This window comes from Patagioenas fasciata, chromosome Z (assembly GCF_037038585.1).
Source record: "Patagioenas fasciata isolate bPatFas1 chromosome Z, bPatFas1.hap1, whole genome shotgun sequence".
Taxonomy (NCBI): Eukaryota; Metazoa; Chordata; class Aves; order Columbiformes; family Columbidae; genus Patagioenas; species Patagioenas fasciata.
This window is the reverse complement of record NC_092560.1, coordinates 52,584,839-52,609,430: the sequence shown is the minus strand read 5'-3', so window position 1 is coordinate 52,609,430 and position 24,592 is coordinate 52,584,839. Positions and strand designations below refer to the sequence as shown.

At 37.3% G+C, this 24,592-nt stretch overlaps 1 protein-coding gene across 4 annotated transcripts in view; it reads right to left on the bottom strand.

Annotated features, from left to right (window-relative positions):
• Positions 1-3,396: 3,396 nt before the first annotated feature.
• The window catches only part of SRFBP1 (serum response factor binding protein 1), a 74,350-nt gene continuing 53,154 nt past the window's right edge, over positions 3,397-24,592 (bottom strand). For all 4 annotated transcript variants that reach the window (XM_065861758.2, XM_071802608.1, XM_071802609.1 and 1 more), the window contains 4 exons: positions 6,970-7,051; positions 5,316-6,060; positions 4,882-4,919; positions 3,397-4,162 (listed from right to left, as the gene is read on the bottom strand). In XM_065861758.2, coding sequence (XP_065717830.1) covers positions 3,975-4,162; positions 4,882-4,919; positions 5,316-6,060; positions 6,970-7,051 — 1,053 coding nt within the window. In that variant the 3' untranslated portion in view covers positions 3,397-3,974. The remainder of the gene's footprint in view (positions 4,163-4,881; positions 4,920-5,315; positions 6,061-6,969; positions 7,052-24,592) is intronic.

Here is a 24,592-nt window from a genome sequence, read left to right as displayed (position 1 = left end):
AAAACTGTGATTCCTGAAAGTACTATGCTTACAGCACAGAACTCACTGTGGATCAGAATGCATGCAAAACCAAAAATGCAGTAAAAAAACTCCACATGCAATTATTGCAGAAGATGCCTTTGAATTTATTGAAAATAAATCACCTCCAGGTTTCTAAGTATCTTCTACCTGCTATTGTACTATCTAATTTTCACATTAGATCACCTGCCTAGTATTGCAAAATGATCTATCATCTACCTACAATTAGAAGCCCAACATTTTTAGTTAAGAAAGTATTGCTGTAACTGAATTTTCATTCAAGCCCTATTTCTCCTGATCTAATCTGTCCATAGAAACTGATGACAGAAATATTTACATCTGTTTGGAAGTCTTCAAACTGGTGCTATAATACCTTTCTTAAAAAAAAAAAAAATCACATTTAAACTAACATTAACTGTCTTGATAGACATTGTTCAGTCAGTAAGTCTGAACTGAAAAAACTGCCTACCTGAAGCAGTCTGGTAGTATCTGACAGTATGTCCCCTGACTGGGAACATTTATTCTATGGTATGTCGCTGAACTGGAAAGCATGGTTCTGAAGGTTTTTTAAATCTAATCATCACAGAATGAAATAACTTTCCATATCATTATAAAAATAAAATGGTAGTACTTTGTAAGAGATCTCTGTCTAAACATTGTTATAGATAAAAGTTATGTTAAAATAATGTATATATTGAAAATGTTATATTGTTACAATGAGGAGAAAATGTTCTGAACTTTATCAACAGCCTCCAGATAAGTTCATAGGTTTATCAGTTCATAAAAAATTGCCCAGTTGCACATAAAAGATATTATCAAATCTCAGCAATCACAACTTGTTCGTATAGTTTAAGGCTGTGATAGAGGTGAGTCACTAAGCACCAGCTAAAAGTAGCAGTAACCCATTAAAATATGAAGCAATGCCAATAACCTAATCTCCTCTCATTCATATTCGGTGTATGTTATCTTTTTTTCTTTTCTTTAAAGAAGTGTTTTTGAAGACAAAAAAAAAAAGATGTCTTGATAAGAAAGGCTTCCTTCAGGAAGAGTTCTGTGGCCACAAATTACAGCTGTAAGAATGGAGAAAGGAACTTGTTAAAATGCCGAGATAAACTAATGCTTTTAGATCTCTAAGCACATGTAAAAAAGCACTTCAGAACACAAGCTCCTCAAGAGTATTTTATTTTTATTTTTTTGTTCTTCTTTCCCAAACTATCTGCAATCTTTAATTTTTGGTCTTTAATGTGAATCAGCTCTTAAAAATAGGTGCTTCTCTGCAAAAACAAAGATAAACTGTCCATGAAAAACTATTGTAGCTGAAGACACCTACCAAAAGATTTTTTAATTGCCTTTTATTGAAATCAGAGAAGTCACATACTAAGCATCTGGTTGACATAGCGTTCGGCTAGGACTTACTTATTTAAAGCATTAAGGATTAGCACTTGCACCTGGAAAACTTAAAAGTTTGTCTATAGCACATAAAACCATAGGTTTTTCTAGAAAATATGACCCTTCCCTACAAAACTACAGTAAACGTGTTTCCATGTTTATTTTGATGCTCCTGGTCTTAAATGTTGTTCCGTATGGTACAATAAAAACAACAACTGAAAACACTGGAAAATTGAAGGGTATTCAAATTTCCAACTCCTGAGTAGCAATGCCATTCAGGAAGATCACATACACTGACATTTGTTTAGGATGCAGAAGAGAAAGCCTAACCAAGTGTGGCAAAGACATGCCTAGATAACAATATAAAGTAGAACAACCAGAACATTTAGCCTTCAGGAACTTAACACAGGATGGGAGAAAGGGCAGAAGCTGCTGGGCTACAAATAACATAAAACATCTGCAGCAGAGAGGTGGCAATATCAGCAACAGATTAACACTAGAAAATCTAAACTGGTTCCTGTCATTTGAGGCTATTGTCATTCCAGGTGGAATACACTGAGGTATTATATGGTGACTACGTGTTTTAGACACGATCAGTAACTCCAGTGTAAAGCCACTGATGGTTAGGGAGTCATTGCTTGACTCAGTCCTAAGTGTACAAAACCAGGAGTAGTAGGTGAGGTAGGAAGAGACCTCTGCATATCGTTTATTTCAAACGCACTGTCCAAGCAGGGTCACCTCAAGACAGTTACCCAGTACTGTGTCCAGCCAGGTTCTCAGGATCTCCAAGGACGGAGACTTCAAAATATTTCTGGGCACCTGTGCCAGTGCTCTGCCACCCTCTCAGTGAAAAAAGTGTTTATTGTTTAAGCGGAATTTATTGTATTTCAATTTGTGCCCATTGTCTCTTGTGCTGCCACTCAACAGCACTGAGTCTGGCTCAATCTTCTTTACACTTCCCTTTCCCTGCCCCATATATATACACATCAAGGTCTCACCGAGCCTTCTCTTCTCCTGAACAGTCTCTCAGCTCTCTCAGTCTCTACTCCTTTGTCATATACTTCAAAGCCCTTAATCATCTTGGTCACCTTTTGTTGGACTCATTCCCATCTGTCCATGTCCCTTGTGCACTGGGGAGTCCAGAACTGGACCCAGCACTTCTGATGTGGCCTCCCCAGTGCTGAGTACAGGGCAAGATCACTTCCCTCATCCTGCTGGCAACACTTTTGAATGCAGTGCAGGAGGCTAACGGGGCCTTCTTTGCCAAGACACAGAAAAAGATTGTTTTTCATGAAAGTTTAATACACAGGAAGGACTTCTACACCTTAAGAAATTACAGATTTCACAAGTTCACATGGATTTAAGAGCAGATAAGTCTGCAGAAAATAAATCCATTAAGGATTATTAAATACAATAACCTACAATATCACAATGTCCCTGAGCTCTAAAATTGGAAGCTTAACAAGCTGGAAATTGGAAGCACTGTGTCCTTCCTCTCTGCCTATGCTTAAGCATTCCTGTTTGACAACTGTTGAAGGTATTAGGCTAGATGGACATTTGGTATGATGCAGGGCTATTCTTAGGCATTACAAAACACCACATGAACTGTGCAGTGTATTATGTTATACCCACTGCAGTAATTTACCAAGTTTCCAAATTTATTTAATTATGAAAGTTAACTATATTTAAATAAACAACACTATTAAAGATGAATTACAAGTTCAGAACTTCTTTTCAATTAAGCAGTAGGAAAAGCCCCTGAAGAAAGTTACAATAAAGATTTTACCAATCAAACTAACTCCCAAACTCAGAATGGCACTTAAAAGTCAAATATTTCTTAGCGTGCAAAGACCTTTCAGTTTTTCATCATTCTTTCAAAAAGTGCAAGACAGACATGTTGGAGTACCCAAAAATATCCTCTAGGACAACAGTATTAAAGACATTCAGTTCTTCAAATCTGCAGTATAATCAAAGGACAGAGATGACAACTTAACACGCTAATATTTTATTGCTCTCCAGAAACTTTCATATCATCATGCATGCTACTGATCAGCTTTACCAACTGCCTGATACATTCAGGAATTTTTAAAGTCTGTTCAAGTTTAAGAATCTCTTAGTTTTTCTCAGTTAAGATGTATTTGATAATACAGTCCTATGATTATCACCTCAGTATTTTGTATTCTCCCCTCTCTCTTGACAGCCAGTCCTTGTATAGTTTAAAGTACATTTTTACACAAAAAAAAGCTCCAAAGAATCTGTACTATTCCTACAGGGCACTAACGATGTTCCTAAAATCCATTAATTCACGTTAAGAGGTATTTCATAATTAGTGGCACTATATAATGGGACCTATGAACCAAGACCATATGACCACATTCATCAACAGACAGCATATTGAATAAATGAAGTAATCTTCATAATTGAATAACAGTAAATTCTAGCAGTTGCTATTTTACAGGTTGCAAAGGATAAGGACAGTATAACAAAAATGTTCAAACAGTAGTTGTAACACCATAAGATGTAAATCCCCAAAGAGTATTTTTTTTTAATCTCGATTTACATATAGCCTAGTCATCAAATTTAATCTTTTTGCCTTGGAATGCTGTAATTTGAGACATTTGTTCCCGGCGTCTCTTGCTTGCTTCCCATGAAGGATGAAGAGGCTGCTCCAAACTTGCCTTCTTATTGTCGCATTTAATACCTGCAGCTTTTGCAAATGGTTGCTTCTTGAGCTGTGGTTCCTTTTTAAGAAGAGCTGTGCAAGAAGAACAAAATAATACATTAACTACATCATGAACCTTCATACAAATATGCTAAAACTACCTTGAGACTGCAGATATTTTCAAGAATTTCTTAATGAGCCACAGAGAACCCACTCATCTGAATTTTCACACCAAGATTTCCCAATCTTGCAGCCCAGTAAATTGTCACTTAGTAGAATGCAGATAGTTAAGATTTGTTATCATGGATCACATTCAAAATTTGTGCAGACAAAGAAAGAGCACAATCTCAACTCCTTCCTTCACAATAAACTAATAAGATGTTATACAGTGTAACTCAATAAGACTGAAATCATATCCTTGGATCCAATGAATTCCAAAATGGAACCACGTACTATCAATGGAATAAAATACTGAAAGAACTATTGAACTAATTACTTATGTGATAACCTGCTTACAAAATCTGACACCTTTACCTGTACACAGGTAACATTAACCGCTCAACATGAAGACGGGTGGAAAAGCACTTTCCTGTGTAAACCCTACTCTAAGTATTTCTAATATTGAAAGAAAGAAAGAGTGAACAATATCCAGATTAAAATGAAACCTCCACAATTTGACCAGTTTACTAAAAAATGTTAAAATACATGCCAAAAAATTAAAATGAAACAAAAAATAGCCTATCATATTTAGATTGCAGAGGCAATAAAATCTCAAGATGTTTTTACAACTTTACCAGGCTAAGTAAACATACCTGTTCTTCCATTTTTGAGAGGCTGGTCTTTTGTATTTCTAAAAATAAAGAGAGAATTCAGGATTTTTCAACAAACTTGTAAGATGACAAACACCCATGAATAATGAATCATAATCACCCAAACAATCATGCAATGACCTTTCAAGCATAATCTACATTGTTTCCTCTTTGTTAATAAAGAAGTAAAAATAGAAGTATTCAGTAGTGACTGGATGAAGGTCTAGTTAGGAATCCTATGTATATGTCAGTGCTAGTATGAATATGAAAAATACTTAAGTGTCAAGAAAGCATAAGACTGCAGAGTACTATATATGAAACTATTTTAAGCTATGATTGTCTGAAATTCTCCTGGTTTGGTAAGGGCTACTAAAAAAATCATAACAATTTCCATTACTGGGAAAGAGGGAATGGTGAGCATAAGTGGAAAAGTTTACCTTCTTCTGTTTTGAGATTTCTCATTAGAGGTAGACAACGAACTGCAGAACATTGATTCTAGCCTGCTTGCTTTTGCAAGTGGCTTTCCTTCTTCCAGGGTCAAATTTTGTGCTGTCCCAGGCACTGTGTTCTTTTCATTCTTCACCACATTTTTCTGAAGCTTACCCTTTTCATTTGCTGACAAAAGATCATCAACTGCTGCTATCTTTTTCTTTCTTTTTACTTTGTCAATGAAGAAATCATCATTGCTGTCACTGTCAGAATCTGATGACTGGTTATAAAATCTCTCTTCAGTACTATCATCAAAGTACTCCTCTTCATTAGGTTGCTCCTGGTCACTATCATCATTAATTATTTCTTTTATTGCATTTAATTTGTTCATGCGCATATTTTCTTTCCTTTTTTGATAGCCAAGTTTCTTTCCTGTTTTATTCTGACTGACTGCTTGCACCTCTCCTGCCTGAAATGAAGATTCTTCTGGAGCATACGCTCTTTCCATTTCCACAGTTTCCTGCTCAGATTCACTCTCACAGGGGTATTTAGCCACCCTGTCAGTTTTTGTTTTCACACTCGTTTTTGTTTTGTGTTCATATCCTTGCTGTCCATAACCTGGTTTAAGATCTTGGTCACCCAAATTACTATTGAAATGTTGTGCTGACTTAGGTTGTTCTTCTGACTGAGCCTTTTTTGCAGGCATGGTTGTGGCTGGGTTCTTTCTTGCATCCTTAAAAGCTTTTACAGCAGCTATACAAGGGTAAGAAAAAAAATATTTTGTTGCAGCTACACATGAGTTTACAAAGTTATTTTAACATTAAAAAAAAAATTTTTGCAAGTTAGATAAGTTGTATTGAATAAGCATATTTTGACTGTCCTTATCAATCATTCACTGAACACATGGAAGATGGAAATAACTTAGAGTACAATATCGAAAGTGAGAAAAAGAACCTGAAACTATTACCAACTGAATACACTGTTAAATTTCAGTTTAACTGTGAACTTCTCTTCAACAAATAACCTGTAGTTGTTCATCTAGGGCATTACTTTGTGCGTAAAAACTGCAAATACACAGTAAATTGCTCAGAAATAACTGAATGGGTGTTTTAAATACTCTGTTATTAACAAAGTAACTTTGTGACATTATTACTAGGACTTGACCCTTTTAAACATCAATTTTAGTTGAAAAAAAGGATTGTAATGACAGGTTCCAGGAAAGTTGAAGGGACTCATTTGCAAAAAACCTTTTAGCTGCCTTTAGAAACCCAGCTGTAACACTCCTTCCACCTGTGTATCTGATAGTTACTGTGCTCATTGCCAGTTCAGTCCTATTTAATTTAGAGATACTCCATTACATGCATTCAATTTTTAGAATTCCTATTATGAGGCCTGTTTATCCTACACCCTATATCTTAAATGTCATATAGCACACTGTCACACATATGCCCATTTCAACCAATATAAATGGCTACAAGATGGTAACAGTTCACTGCAGCTAGTTAAGGTAATTACAAAAGTGGTGTTGTTTTCATAGTTTTTTTATTTGTTTGTTTTTTACCTTTCTTTTTATACTGGTTGTTCATGTCTGGAATGTACAGCAGCAAGGTAACACATCAGTAGGCTACTGAAGTCATAAACAAGTTAATATATACTTCATACCTTTAAGTTCAACAAATCTGGGCTTCAAGATGGGGTGTGTTGCAAGTCGTGCAATGGCTCTCTCAGTTGCAGTACAATTTGGCTATATAAAAAAATATCCAAAGGCATGAAGTCAATAAATTGTGAATACTTACACAGGTCTGTATTGGTTACGTTACAATGCAACTAATGTGATTCTGGACTATCAACTGAACAAGAAGAAAAGCTTATGACACCATAATATTTGAATATTTCTTATTTTTCCTGTATTATTGTCATCCTAAAGGAGGAAAAAACTGACTACCAAAACACTGACAGAATCATAAGAGACATGTAAATCTGCTATTTCTCAGGTTTTGAATCGGGATAACATGATTTTTATTTTAAAAGTGTAGGAGACATTTTTCAGAGCTAACACACTGAGTTTACATTCACTATTTCTTACAAGTGCAAAGCAAATTTATGAACCCCCTGAATAAAAACCATCATATTGGCAGAAGGCATTCTTCATGAAGGAATACAGCAGCTTGCAAGAGGTGCAGTATGGATGCCATAAAAGTAGGTAAAATGACACAGCAGCTATTGAAGGAATATACACTTAGTGTTGTTGAGAGACAAGGTCTAAGCTGATTTTAAAGACAAACCACCTTGAATTTCATGTGGTAGAATACTGGAACTCTGTAGACTGATTCAAAGAACAAATATGATCTTCATGCTTTAATTTAAAGAAAAGGGAGAAAAGTAGGAATTTCTTCAATTTTTGACTTACTTTTTTATGTATCAGAGACCACATGTACAACACATTATAAAAGCTATCTCATTTTTAGGTTCTTGTAATTACTCTGACTGGAGAACAAAATGAGACTTATCTAAGACTCTTCCAAAGACAGTTTTGTCTTCTTTTTTTTGAAGGGAGGGAAAGAGGGTATAACAGATTTGTAAAACACAAATCTAGCAGGAAGATTTCTTAAAGCCTGAAGTGAAATTCTTTGGGAGAAAGGAGAAAAGACACACCTTCCTCCCTTCATCCTAGTGGTGCTGTAATTGATATATGTTAAACTGTTGTTACCTGTGATTTGAGCTATGCTACAGGAAGTACTACAGCAGAAGCTAATGGAACCAACAGATGACGGGCCTCATAAAGAACCGAGCAAGGGTCCCATCGCCAAACCTAGAGCTGGTTTTAGTGCCCAGCAACTAAACACAACCCTTTGCCTTTCGTGTCCTGAGTGACTGCTGCAACAGATGGAGCCCAAGTCACAGGTATGTAAATGGTACAGAATAAGGGGTTGAGATGGTACTGGCTCTGTCCTGGGATGGAGTTAGCAGCCAAGATGGTGCTGTGCTTTGGATTTGTGACAAAAACATTTTAGAGTTGGTAACATACCAATGTTTTAACTATTGCTGAGCAGTGCTTGCACAGCATCAAGGCCTTCTCTTTCTCACTCTGCTCTCACAACAAGAAAGTAGGGTGTAGGCAAGAAGTTGGGAAAGAAATACACCTGGGACAGCTGATCCAAATTGACAGTCATGGTTTAGCTCCAGCTGGGAACTGAGTCCCACCTGGCAGCTCACTCACTCCTTCCCCCCACAGTGGGATGAGGAGAATTAAAAAAAAAGTGTAAAACTTGTGTGTTGGAATAAAGAGAGTTTAACAGGACAGCAAAGGAAGAGATAAACAACAACAGTAATAACAATAATAATAAAAGAATATACATGAGGGATACAAATGCAATCACTCAGCACCCAGAAACCTATGCCCACCCCATGAGCAGGAATTCCCTCTCCTGGCCAGCTCCCTCAGTTTATGCACTGACTAGGACGTCTTTTGGTATAGAAAATCCCTTTGGCTAGTTTGGGTCAGCTGTCCCAGTTGGGCCCCCTTGCAGCTTCCTGGGAAAATTAACTATCTCAGCTGAACCCAGGACAGACCAAAAGGATATTCCACATCAAGTCATGTTCAGCTCTAGGAAAGGAAAAGAAAGAGGGGATGTTTGCGGTTTTGGCGTTTGTCTTCCCAAGTAACCGTTACATGAAATGAAGTTTTGCTTTCCAGGATGTGGCTAAAGATCTGTATGATGATGTGAAGCAGTGAATAAATTTCTATCCTCCTTTGCTTGCACACACGCCTTTGTTTCACTTATTGAACTATCATTATCTCAAGCCATGAGTTTTTCTCACTTATGCTCTTCTGATGCTATCCCCATCCTGCGGGGGTGGGGTGAGCAAGCAGCTGCATGGTGCTTAGTTGCTGGCTGGGGTCAAACCACAACACAAACACTACCTAATACATCAGCAATGCATGTTTAAAGTATATGATTTGCTTGACATAGCAGCGCTCAGTGGAGAATCTTACTTGTTTGTATGTACATTTTATTTCAGTAGAATTGTGCCACTTAGTCCAAACAGTTACGTATTCGTTGCATAAAGATAGACATACAATTCATGACAACTACTAGTGTAGGAGAGTCACTTTCAGTGCTTTAGTCTGAAGGAAAGAAGATGACACTACAGCTACAGCAGGGCTAGTACTTCTACATGCAGAAGCATTTACTTGGTTTGCAAAAACGTGAATCTTGTTCCTCCACCAGAGCAAAGCAAATCTCACCTGTATTTCTTTTGCCGTGGTTCTAGAGCTTACAAAATATGCTTTGGGTATGTCTGCTCATATTTCATGTTTGAAGTGCAGAGCATTTGGGAATTCTATTTTTCTTTCTCCTTGAGTCTCTGCTATTACAACTTCATTTCTTCAGGTCAAGAAAAACTGGAAAAATGTTTTCACTGTAGACTGTCTACAGAACTATAAACATGGCAAGAGGAGCCAGGTCAAAAGATGGGTCTATTTCCGAGGGTCACAGACTGGCTTACTTTCAAGCTAGCCTAGCTCTGAGAATCTGAAATCAGAATTCTGATCCCCAGGTGACAGTGCTGCATGCTGCCACCAGATTCCTGGGACAGCAAGCTCACATTTCTGAAGATTAAACATTATTTTCTTTGGACATTTTTCTATAGCTGGAAAATCTATTTCTGAACTTAATTAATACACTTTTTCCCTCAGTTACTTCCTGTGGGTTTTGAAAGAATATACCATGAAGTTCAGAAAGTAGCAGCAGTAGCTTCTGTGCAACATCTGGTGTCCTTTAATTAAAGTGTTTATAGAAAAGGTTTAAGCATATACATGCCGATCCATATGGAATAAACACATTTTTTCCTTATAGCAAAATACTTCGCAAAGACTACTCACACTGGTAGACAGTAGTCAAAAGCTAACAACATGATATTCCTATTCCTTACAATTTCCTGTTCTTCTGTTTTTTTGGCACTTCCAATGCTCAATTTATTTTCCCTCAAGTATTTTCGAGTATATAAAACCTTGGCAGAAAATAAAACTTGATAGAAAAATGTCAACTCTGTTTACAGGAAGAACACCCTTCCCCCGTGCCCACACCCCAGTATGTTTAATTATGCAAATACTGGAACTGTACACATGTATTCTCATGTGTTTCTGCTACTTCTTTTATTATTTTGCAGTATCCCTTTTTAATGCAAGAATGTCCTACTACTTTCCATAGGAACACTCTCATTCAGCGTGCAAGTGAAGCGCTGCAATGTGAAAAGAAGCAGTGCAGCAGTGAGAAGCTGTATGTTACAGAAAGAACCGCCTGAATGTCAGAGTCTCCTTAAACTTTTTATCTTAGTAAGTGATGCATTATTTCTGTATATAGTATTAAAGATATCTGTCTATCATCACTACCACGTTTCATTAAACTTCATGTGGACATTTAACTGAATTAACTGTACTGACTTCCATATTTTCAAATCTCTTAAAAGGAAAATAAACCCAAACTGCATAAACAAGCATTCTTCATCCTGAATGGTAAATGTGCACACAGATGCACAAGCCTCAAAACATAACTTGTTAGTCATAGCATAATAAAGCAACAGTTGTGTATATTACACATCTGCAAACATGCATGCCTGTCCCACATATGGTAGACAAATTTTGTACCATGTGGCGATGATTGGGAAGAGAATGGACATTTCAAGCTTGTTAAGATAAAAACAGATTCACAATGCAAGTTCTGAGATGTGTGGGGCCAGAAGAAGTATGCAATGGCTCTTGAAAGCTGGCAGCAGTGGGTAAAAAAAAGCCAGGCAGAAGTCGTGTGGGTAGTACCTGCTTCATACAACACAGGTGACAAAGTGAGAACAAGAAACTGCGTGTCTCGAGGCACTGGAGGAGACATGATTGCAGGAGTTGAAAGGGACACCTTGTTTGCATGCTTGAGACAGTAGAGCTTCAGGAAGAATTAAAGGGCAGAAACCTGGGATTAACGTGGGGACATGAAATGCAGACTTCTGACCATTCCTTCATTCTGATTACTCTTCCTGTTCAAGTCTAGTTTTGTTTGTACCCTCTCTACTGTAATTATAATCAACAATGGGGAAAAAAGAGGTCATACATCTATTCTTCAATTGATTTTTGTATAAAAGAGGATTGTCTTGTTACAGGTCTCATCAAAAACAAGACTGCTACTAGAAGAGTATACTACTACAAAGACTACTACTAGAATTTCAACTGGGTCAAAGCACAGTGCTACTAAACTGGTAATGCTTGGTGGCCTTCCATCTGTCACTTCAGATTTTCTCTCAGTTATTTAAAAGCAATGACACTGAAACGGAGACAATCAGAAACCCCACTGACAAGTATGCACTACATGTCAAAAGTCATGACAGAAAAAGTAACCTTGAAGCATGTCATACTCAAATATCTAATCCAACTGGAAGTGCAGTTTTATGTTGAGATTAACAGCCTGATTTTAAGCATAGAAATGACAGAGCAAATGCTAACCAGGATAAGCATTAAAAAAATAATGCAATATTCAGAGCTAAACCAAGATGTCATTGCAATACCCTTTGTAGCAGATCAGAAGAAGAGCTGTCTCTCTACTAAAAAAAAAAAAAAAAAAAAAAGACTCAGAAACCCTGTTAATCCCTACATTCTTCCCAGAGGTCTAACTAGTTACAGTTATCCTTTGTAATAGCAGATGTGGTTAATGTAGAGTCACAGGGTGTCTGAAGGTGCCAGATCATGGCTGTCACCCAAGGCCGTTCCATGACCTCATACTGCTTTTGAACCAGACCCTTCAGAAAAGCTACTTTCTGACTGTGAAATGTTGCTAGTTCTCCCTCATTCTTTACGTCTGTAAGACATACAGTATGTGATTTGTGGATGTTAGACATGGTGAAGATTTTGGTATGAGAGACAATTGATTATCGGTATCACTTGTGGCAGCATTGCTGTCTTTCTGCTTGTGACAGCAAGATATTGTTTGTTGACTGTGGTGCGTTGACCCTGGCTGGACACCAAGTATCCACCAAAGCTGGTCTATCACTCCTCCTCCTCAGCTGGACAGGGCCATGTTGTGTCTGCTGCTCTTCAGGGTGAGGACTCTTCACACTTTCCCCCTGCTCAAGTGTGGGGTCCCTCCCATGCAAGACAGCCCTCCATAAACTTCTCCAATGTGAGTCCTGCCCACTGCTTGCAGCTCTTCCTGAACTGCTCCATCGTGGGTCCCCCACAGGGTCACAAATCCTGCCAGCAAACCTGCTCCACGTGTGGGCTACTCTCTCCACAGGTTCACAGGTCCTGCGAGGAGCCTTATCCAGTGTGGGTTCTCCAAGGAGTCACAGCCTACTGCTCCAGTGTGGGGTCCTCCATGGGCTGTGGGTGGGTATCTGCCCTACCACGGACCTCCATGTGCTGCAGGACGACAGCTGGCCTCACCATGGTCTGCAGCAGAGGCTGCAGGAGAATATGTGTATCTGGAGCACCTCCAGCACCTAGAGCACCTCCTGCCCCTCCTTCTGCCTCCTTCTTACCTGGGTGTGTGCAGGGCTGATCCTCTCATATATTCCCACTATTCTCTCTAGCTGAAGTTGTGCAGGTTTTTTTTTTTTTTTATCCCTTCTTAATTATGTTATCCTGGAGGTGCTACCACCATCACTGATGGGCTCTGCCTTGGCCTGCGGTGGGTCCATCTTGGAGCCAGCTGACATTGGCTCTGTCGTACATGGGGGAAGCTTCTACCAGCTTCTAACAGAAGCCACCCCTGTAGACCACCTGCCACCAAAACCTTGTCAATGCAGACCCAAAACACTCTGATAACAGGAAGATGGATCAACTAGGGAATACAGTAAACAGGTGTCTGTTAGATTTGGCAAGAGTTTAAAAGAGAGTGGGTCTCCAAAATACATAAATAACAGAGAGCAAGCCCATGACATTCCAAGTAGAGAAACATCAGCACTAAATGCTTCAGACTCTACACTGCAAATGGACAGCCAAAACCTGTCAGATTTATAATCAACTTTTACTCAGTTTTTACTCAAGTTTTCCTAATTTTCTATGTAACATCAAGATGATGGTACAGGTGTTATGAAGAAATAGCTATACAAGCTTAAAACCAAGACAGGTGAGAAATACCTATGGCAATTACTTCTGTACAGATCTTAGGAAATCATACAAGTTTCACCAGATTTTATTTTATTGGACTACATACAATTTTTAAAGTAGACTGATGAAAAATTTCCAATTGAAGCGAAAATGTATGTCCTAACCGATCTAAAGCCTTTGGAAAAAACAAGCAAACAAAGAAACCCAAACAACAACAAAAAACAAAACACAAACCTCAGCAGGACACCTTGTAACAGAACAAAAGAAGAAAAAACTACACAATTTCTTACAAAACATCAAGATACACAATAAACCTGAAGTCCCCCTTGGCTTCCTGTTTATTAGACAATGTTTGCCATAGTTTTTACTGGTTTACATTGTTTTCTGTTATCATGGTAATTCAACCATGAAAATGTCTGGATTATTTACATTATTTATCTTTCAAGAAGTATGGAAGTTGAAGACCCATGGCAACTCTGGCACACAACAGAACATCAAGGTCTGGAGAATCTAGCTGACCTTGCAGTAGCACTGATTGTCAACTAATCACTGATGTCTGCAGACTTTTGAATCCAGAATCAGGCAGAAGCATGAGATTCCTCTAATAATATCAAGGTGTTTACACTGCCCTAACTTCATTTGTATGTCTGGACCAAAGCTGTTCTTTTCCCCACAGTTTGTTCACTTAGATTTACCCTCACTCCTCCATCTTGTATCAAAATGAGGATAAAGTATAAACTTGTTTCTATTGTCTCCTCTTCTTTTAAAATAAGAATTTCAAGATAAGCCATAAATTAAACAAACAAAAAAAAAAAATTCTTGCTCTTCTTTGCTGCATGCATGATAGAAAACACCTACTATCCAAGCATTTGAAAAAGTTTAAAGGCCCTTTAAGAAGCCTACCACTTTACAGGTGTTAGAAGACCACATTTAATTGGACTATAAAAGAGTCAACAGTTTCTCTGGATTAACCTGCCACAACTAATTTAGCTAACCATACAAGTGTGAGTCAAATGCTTATTTTTCAGACTGAGAAATGGTCAAAGAGAAATGGGAGTGTTTCATCCCTAACTATCATAGTGAACTACAGCAGAACTTGGCATAAACCCCAGACCTGCCCAAGTACAAATTATGTACTTAATCTTCTACTAATTCTTTCCTTCTTCTCTTTATGTATAAAATAATTTCTATGACTGTTTCAATAAAGAAGTCAGAGCAAAAAAATCCCGAATAAAGCACGCATGGATTCTTAATTATCTCCTCATGGCAAACAGGGTCAACTCTACATAGAAGCTGAAACAGCAAGATTGTGGGAAAACTCAAATGCTGCTAACTCTTTAACATTTCTTCAAAAGCTAGTAGGAATACGTGTTTATAATCCTCTCACTTTGGAAGCCCACACAATGCACACTTCTTTAGTAGAAAAATGTTAACTTCTTAAGGTCATGATAGAGGACCTAAAGCGAGCACAGTGCCAACTTCCCTCCACAGTTGTGGTCTAACTCATCGTAACTACCAGCACTGAAACCTCTGCTGGCTGTTGAGAAAACCTAGAAGTAGGTTGAACATTACTTTATGCTATGGACAAACGTATCTATGATACAGACAAATTCCCAGTGGAAAGCAGTTGTGAACAGAGTACTCCCTATATTAGATGCTAAAAAATTCTTAAGAAGTATTTGTAATGCAAAAATATTGCAAAATTTGAATTGTATATCCAGTACAATTAACCAGGATAAAATATGTACAGTTCTGACCTATAGTAACGTAAAATCAAATACATAAAACCTAACAGTATAAAGGCTACATGTTTTTGCTTTGTACAAAATAGATGCATTTCATATTTATTGACATTTGAACAGCTGAGGCATGATATCACTATAAAACATATGCATCTTGCCAAACTGAATAAAAAATCTTGGCACGCAGCACTGTAGAATAGATGCAATAAAACCCCCCCCAAAACCAAACCAGTAACACAAAAAACAACCAAAACCCAAACCAAAACAAACCCAAACCAAAACCCCACAAAAAAACCAACCAACTCCCCTCCTTCAACCCAAATCAGGCAAACGACAATCATATTGTGAAAGTAAACTGGAAAGCAAAATTCGATGAAATAGAAACCCTGAAGCAAAAAATGTATACTTCAGAGGGAACAGAAACAAAATGCCTCTTGGGTAACAGGCAGTAACTGGGAACAATACAAAGAGAAAGGTCTACGCCACAAAATTCACAGAGACTTCTTCAGAGAGCATAATGAAATTTGTAGGAAAGGTCATATATAAATTAGTTTGACAACAACTATATTTCAGATCTGAAAACCAAACTGACTTTTGCAGGAAAGTGTGAAGTTGAGAGATCATTTGACTGTAACTGGCCATCTAGAATGAGTGTCTAGAAACTCAAAATATGCAGTTGTTTATTAACTCCAAACAGGGACTTAAGCTAACTAATCTCAAAATGAAATGTGAAACAATTCTTTGGGAAACCAAAATTAAAAAAAAAAAAATATATATTACTTATATTTATTATAGATAAGAGACCAACACCAGCCAGGCAGCGCTGCAAACCAAGCAGGAAACAGAACTGCATGAGAGTTCTCTACAACTTGAATGCATCTGAGCTCCCAAGATCTAGCTGTGCATCGTGAGCATGTCCAAAGACTGAATGAAAACAGATGGTGGCAAATAAACTGGCAAGATACCGGGATGAGCACCACATGATTAAACTATTTAGCGGACCAAGAAGTTCACAATATTCTGCCTTTGACAAACCTGTGAAGTTTCAAAATTGAGATATCCACTAGTCTTCTTATGAAGTCTATTTGGTGACAAAACTCTGTACTGAACATTCAGGGATGTAACCTTGAGACATCCATACAATATTTCACTGTAAAACAGATGCTCAGACTTCAAATTATCACTTGTCAGATGCAGCCCAATATAGCACCATATGTATAAGCATATATGACAGACTTTAAAATAGAGAAAGTAGACACAGTTCAGATTTTCAAATTTAAAACAGATGCAAAGCTTCAAAACTAGCTAACATTTGAAAAACAAGCTCCAATTTAATCAGGTACATTTCAGATGATTTATAACATAAAGGTAAAAGATCTATCCCTGCCAAGAAAGCCTGTCTTGCTCAGACCTTCACATTTACAAGTGTTGCCACCAGGAACACACTCATTTATAACTCTTGTCAGGTTGATGCCTTTAGATAAAACTCTTGGGAGAGATGTACTTATGTTTAGAGCGCTGTTGAAGGAACTAAATATGAGAACCAGGGATTTGGAGGCACAGATGACTTAAAGACCTCACAAACGCTGCACACACTAACCAGGGGTAGGCCACATTATAATATGCCATTCAAAACAAGACAGAATTTCTTGGCATACCACATTGCAATTTTTGTGCACAACTGAAAACAGATTTCTTTTCATATATATATGTTTTTCAGCCACTTTCTGAAAAGACAATGGAAATAAAATCCTATTCACTGAAAAGCTATTAAAACATCTGAGATAAACCTATCAGTTATCTGGCATCAAAATGTAGATTTTCCATCTTTAAGTCTATTGAGGGAGTATATGCATTCAAAACTAATGATAAACACATGTCAGATATGTATGGAAGCCCTGGTATTATTTGAGCAAATCAGCAGATAATGGATGTAAAACAAATGGAAATTCTGGATGTTCACATTTTATAGCAGGTATTTCACCATATGACAAACAGAATAGTCGTCTTTATGCTTAGAAGCTCTCGGGCATCTTCTACGCCATTACATCATTATTAACTGAACTCTGGCATGTAGAATTTTCGTGATGTGTAATCACTCAACCATTTCAATCATTATGCAGTTATTTGTATTCCAAACCCAAGAAAAAATAGACCATCACCCTTTAAATTTAATGCTGTTATATTACTCAGTGACCTCACGTTTCCAATACTTCCTCTTACCTAGTAATCTTGTCATAGAAGGGCAGTATCCTCTAAACTTAATGCTCTCATTTTACTGAGGTGTAACTTATTACTGTAGCCAGTCTTAGCACCTACATTCATTGATGTTCCAATAGATAAGATTTTACTTCAAACAGAATTCTAGTAATTCAATAACATATAAGTTTTCTCCTTCTACAGTTAAGTTTCAAAAAGTTCAAGCAATAGTGCCTCCAGCATTTTTCACCTAATTTTCCAATATTAACAGACTGATGGGCTTCATATTGAGCTCCTAATCCCAGAACACTTTTTTGTTTGTTTTTATTTTTATAAATCTCAACTTCCCTGTTCTGAGTTGCAGCACTTTAAAAACTGATCTGGATAAGAAAGGGGGAAAGAAATCAGAATGGTTTAGTACTTTATTTTTATATGATATGTAATGAAAAACTGAGAGAATTTAATTTATAAAAATAAAAAGACAGCAGCAGATGTTTTTCATTTTCAGAAACATCAGGAATGACATTTTTTTTTTTTCTGATTTTGTAACGCAATTCTGAGTCACACTACAAAGCGTATATACAGAAAGAGCTTTTCCAGTTAGCAATTTGTGAGTAGCTGTCTGCCTTGAACACAGTTGATTACAATTGTTTATATAACATTAAAGACATCTTAACACTTTAAGTTCTTGAAGGAACCAAAATAATGAAAGATTCCAACACGGCTATGTTGTACCTCATGTCCTCTCTCTGTGCATTTCTGTGCCAGTACCAACTCTGTGGTGCCTCTCAAAACAAGATCAATATGTAATGAACTATGAACACCTTTCCCTCAATGGTACACTGATTTTGGTTTCTCCCTCACACACAAAAAACCCTGTTGGAAGTTAATGCTTTTAAAATCACCTCCGGTAACTTCGGTTGAAATTGCTCAATAGGTACTAATACTTACTGGATTAGTAACCTTCTCCCTGTCCCTTTATCTGGATGAACTTTGTAAACCAATTACTTTCCCTATGAATACATAAAGGATGCAATTCAAAGATTGTCTCTTTAGTATCCAAATTAATTAAGGGTAAATGAAAACTCTCACTACTAATCTGCCGTAAATTTGTAGCTCCTCTATCCTCATTTAACATTTTCTGTTCAACAACACCGTTCTGATTGGAGGCTGTAGCACATTAATAGTACCAAACTTTTAAGACAGTTGGAACTGCCGTTCAAAAGGCTTCTTAATTTCTCTCTTCCTGTAATATATTTGTGCTGTTAGACTTAAAATACAGTGCTTCACAACACAGCACCACTTTCATGCACATACATCCTCCCCCTTTATCCCTGTAAAGATGGTACATTTCATTAATTATCTTGAAGATCTGGTAGAAGGGTATCTGTTATATCTGTGATGATGTCATATGTCAGGTACTCTAATCTCTCTCCATTAATTTTTTCAGTTCAAGGATTGATATGGAAGCATTCATAATTTACATTCTTTCTCTGTAGCTTAGTACTGGAGGTGCCAATCAACTGTCACTGTAGGCAGCCCAATCTACCTTCCTTATTTATTGGATCAAGCTGTTCTTTTTGGCCTTTAAGAGACATCCTGAAAAGTAGCCACATGCCCCCTGTTGGTCATGTCATTGTCAATCAGATGCTCTTCCATGCATTTCCCTGCTTTTAGTTTAAATATTCTGTTATGACCTTTAAAATTTTCAGTTCCAGCAGCCTGGCACAATCTTGATTATAATGCAGCTCATCTTTCCTGTCCAAATTCATCTTGCCCCAAAGACTCCCCAAACACCTAAATCTCTCCTTCTTATACCATACTTGCGTCCGTGCATTTTGATTCTGGACTTCTGCCTGCCTTTTGGGTATTGGGTGAAGTCTGAACAATAATTTGGAGAAGAATACCAAGGAGATTCTGGGCATCAGTAACTTCGCCTTCCTCTATTCAAAAAAAAAAAAAGGTAGCCTAACCAACCACCATATCCTGAGAATCTCTTTTTACACTACACTTTTTTTCCTGCATTTTATTCAATGAAACCATAAACCCAAGATGATTTCTAACATTTTCCTCTATTGTTCCCATGACAGCTCATATCCAGTAAGATATTTACACACATCACTCTTATATTCATTTAAAATAGGAATGAAAGTTGAGAATTGCTTGTCTTTCATGAATGCTGTGATATAAGTCTTTCTGGTATTGAAAAAGTACAGTTGCATGCATGTGAAGCACCATGCATCACACCACCACTACCACAGGCACACATGAACCTAAAAACACTGATCTACCCCATCTACCTTTTTTTTTTTTTTCCCATTTATGCTCTTTCAAGTATGCCTATTGTGTCTGAATTAACTAGATGTTCCAAGCCAAATACTGCTTACAAAAATGTGAACTGACTGAACAATTCAGCTTTATTGACAATATGCCTGCACACATTCTGGTCTGACACACCAAGTAAGCGAAATGAGAGTATCACAATTGAAAGCAATCACATCACTTTCAAGACTGAACCTTGTCTAAGGACAGGAATACACTTTAATAACAATCAGTTCAGCCAGGCAACAACAGTAAGTAATACAGCCTCACAGGAATGCAAATGAGTGGTAGAAAGATCCCCTAACTATTAATTTAAAATTTGACAGGACACAGCCTTTTTGTGTCACAGATAAACATAGTATCTCTGTGAAAAACTGCCAAACTTACTAGCAGTTTATTTCAGCACTGAACTTAAAAAAGATTCTTTCCAGAATGGACAAAATCCAAGCTGTAATTAAACTGAGATCACTGCAATTGCTACTCTGCTGTTGAAGATGATGGTAACTTTGGTCTAGTCTATCTCCTTACTCCCAAGCTGTGACAGCCACGTGTGGCAACCTAGTTTGAATGCAAAGGGGTAAATGTAGAAGAGATGTAGAAATTTGCCCAGTAAAGTAAAGAGTTTTGTAGGGGGAAGGAATGGCTAACTTAAGGTAGGTGGGCAATGGACAGAACAGCATAATCAGGAGCCTGAACTCTCCCACTGAAGAGTGAGAAGGGACTGATACTGGCTGGGCTAGCAGATAGACAGACAATCGAGTGGACAAGCAGGGAGAGCGGAAAAAGATTTGCCAAAAATCAACAGACAGTTTTATACTGACATAAAACATCAGTTGCAGCCATAACAATGGATTCTTAGTTCTAAAATAAGGAATTATACATAAAAGACATGCTAACAGCTTGCAGTTCAGGTGAACGAATTTGGTAGATGAGGAACCTTCAGGAAAAGAAAACAAAACCCCATCAGTCATCCAGAGAAAGTATTTACACCTGAATGTGATATTCATCACTGAATGCAAAATTCTTCACTTCATCAGTAGTGTTAGGAAGACCACAGACATTCCTGTTTAACATTAACATCTGGTGTTTGACATGGAAAATTCTCAGGAAACAGTGGTTTCATACATTCAGTGTAACTTACATTCAAACAGAGTCAAAATACTCAGGACAAAAAGAATTCAACTCTGTAACACTGATTCCCAGCATCAAGTCAATTATTTTAGAACATGTTACAGGAAATTGTGCTATTAAATCAATGCAACACATTTCCAAAAACATAAAATGTTGACAGATGCCATTATCAGAGCAAAGTGCATGTGGTATTTGATATGCAAATTAGTATCTTTATTTTCATACTGAAATAAGAAAGGAATGTAACATAACATTTTAAACATGTATGAAAATAAATGGAGTATCATTGTTTTACTATTCTCAGCATAAATACATTGGTGGAAAATGGAAAGGTCTTCAGAAGTACAAAGCAATATATTCATTCCAAAGAAAAAGCCTATAACAGTGTTTCCGAGTATTGATACTTAGAAAGAAGGCAGGGTGGGGGCAATGAGAAATTGTTAGTCTAGGTACGTGATCATTAAACTACTAAATTATCACATATTCTTCTTATAATTATGCTCTGATTGTCTATACACAATTTCTAATTTAAAAGAGTGTAACAACCAGAATTTAGATCAAAAAAAGAGAATGAGTTTTTCACGGTTCCCCGAAAAACACAAGCCATTCACCCCTACATTGCCAAAATCAAACCACAAAATTAACATGCATATTATACAAAGCTAATAGTCTATCACATTATTATTACAAAAAACCTGATTCATACAGTAGTCCTCTCCCTGTGGTTTATGGATTGCAAGCAAAATATTTTCATAAGCAAAGAATGTTAAAAATCCACGTAAGTAATTATCTAGTTATGCTGCTATTAAAGGCACTAACAACAGAAACAGAAGTTTCATATCAATAATAACATCTATCATAATCAGAATGTTTTTGTAATGAGGGGCTCACAGGGAGCGGGGGGAGAAGGGAGGAGGTTGTGGAAAAATCCCCCAAAGCCCAGACGAAAGACAGAAACTATTCTGTGCTTGATCCAAAGCCTTTGAAGTTAACAGAAAGTCTTCAATTAAACTGCAAGAGACCTTGCATCAGGCCCCTTTTATGATTTAGTGCATTTCCTCAGATTAAATACACAGAGAATAGAGAGGTCTTGTTTATATATTTTCCACTAGAACATACATTTCTAAAGTAAATTAAGGCAAAGATCACACGCATACATTTAGGATCGTCAGCTAAAATAGAAACCCTTATATTTTCCAAAGTTAGAAAACAGAGTTTTCTGTGTTGCTCGGTGGATGCAGACGTGCTTAATCAAAAGTTCTGTTTGATTCAGAAACCACATCTTCCTTCCCTGCCACACAGTTAAAAACTACTAGCAGTATCAAGTTTAATACGTTCTTAATAAATAAGTGCATTCATTAGTGTATTGATGACTGAAACATGACAGGATTGAAGTAACAGGTGAAAATACAGGACTCAGTAGGAAAAGGTGATGCTCTTCTCAAGGACCAAAGATGAGAACTCAGTGCAAAAAAGTGAAAATTATGCTGCTAGGGTTATGCAAAGATTCTATCTGGAAGCAAAAAACAGAGGACGTATATCAGTGAATATGTGTTGGTATTTCTGCAAGCCAGAAGCACATGCTCAATTCAAGCTCTGACAATAATGTATACTGGCACTCTTGTTTCTCAACCAAATACCACAGTTTTTTGCTGTTTCAGTTCCCCCTTCCCCCAAAATCTGAAACTCACTGAATTTGAAGCACAGAATTTATTACTTGGAGGAAAAAAAAAGTATTTTGACTTAGGGCATGATGGACTCCAGATAATTGCTTGTAATAATAAAGTTCCATTATGCTGGAGCAGAATTCTGTCATTTTCAGTGTTGAAAACACAGTTTTTTGTTGTTGTTCATTTTCCTCATGTTCTACATAGTGAAGACTTATCAGAAAGAAAACTAAAGGAGATGCTAAAATAAGCTAGTCAGTATCTGTTAGCACTAGTGCAAAAGCAAAAAAACCAACTGCAGTAATGATGAGGGTGGTCACAGATGGACCAACGTCCCTTTGTTTGGAGAAACAGCACAGATGACGCACATAATTTCTATAACACTGGAAAAATATTAATACATATTAACCTATGTACCCTGTCTACCTTAGCTTATCTAAGTTACCTTAAAACTATGTTAGCAATAAGTTGAAAATAACAGTTAAGACCTTTCTCAGTTCCCAAGTCAGTTTCCTGCTTGTCATCAACAGCATTTTTAGGATTAGCTTCCTTCTAACTTTGGTGTGCTGGAGCACCACCGTAATGAACCAAGCCTCCTGTAAGAGTTCAGGATTTTAAAAACATTTCAGCAGAGGTACATAAAGAACTCTTCAGATACAGCTTCTTCTGTTAAAGTAATGTCATAAGCCCTATAACAATTCCATAAATTGGAAAAGGAAGAAGTCTTGAGTCATGTGGTTGGTGACTCTTGCCAACATACTTTGCAACTATCATAAATTTGATCTGCTTATTAGTAAGTGTCTGTATAAAAATACTGACAGTTAAATCACTAGAACTCAAGTTACAGTGCCACTTGCTAAACACGTAGCACAATTTTATCATACTTGACTGAAATCTGTGCAAACTCCTTTTAAGTTGAGAAGTATGCTTATCCATTTCTGAAAAATATATGGGGAAACATAGTAATGGAACATAAAACATGACCACTATGCAAAACTAATATTCAGCATTCCATACTGAATTAAAAGCAGATTGCCTTTTATCAATGAAAACAAACCTATTCTGAAAATGAAAACAGCCACAGGATGTTTTCCTTCAAATATTTTGAAACTCAAGTTAATGAAAAGGTAAACAGTGTGGTCTGCATTTCATATGACCTAGAATATTGCTAGGGATAGAAACTTTTTAGAAACTTTTTTTTTTTATTATTGTATGTTTAATAATTAACTGTGGGAAAAGAAGAAATAATAGATCGGAAAATTAACTTTTGTTAAAGCATGGAAGGGATGCTTTCTTTAATTGGTGATATGCTGTGGCCAACCAATAGCAAGGAATAGTTTGATGGCTTAGCCACCGCTTGTTAATAGTATCGTAATAATTAATTGTACATGTTCTTCTAATGCAGCAACGTTAAAAATCCTCTATAGGTTTAAAAAAGCATCAGTATCCACCTACAAACTCCATCTGAAACATAAGACCAATTCACTACAAGGTGTGAGATTAACAGATTTTCACACCATTGAAAACCAGAAAGCAACAAAATGTCATGTTCGTCTACAAGAAGGGTCAGAAGGAGGATCCAGGGAAAATTACAGGCCTGTAAGTGTGACCTCTGTGCTGGGGAAGATCATCCTGAGTGCCATCATGCAGCACATACAGCACAATCAAATGATCAGGCCCAGCCAACATGGGTTTACGAAAAGCAGGTCCTGCTTGACCAATCTGATCTCCTCCTATGACAAGGTGACCCACCAGTAGATGAGGGAAAAGGCTGTGGATGATTTTGTACCTAGACGTCAGAAAACCCTTTCACACTGTATCCCACAGCATTCTCCTGGAAAGGCTGGCACCTCATGGCCATCCAGGGTGTACTCTGGGAGCGATAAAGAATTGGCTGGAAGTCTGGGCTCAAAGAATTGTGGTCAATGGAGTCAAACCCAGTTGGTGGCTGGTCACGAGTGGTGTTCTCAGGGCTCAGCATTGAGGCCAGTTCTCTTTAATCTCTTTATCGATGATCTGGACGAGGGGATTGAGTGCATCCTTGGTAACTTTGCAGACACACCAAGTTGGGTGGGAGTGTTGATCTACTTGAGGGTAGGAAGAGTCTACAAGAGGGATCTGGACCAGCT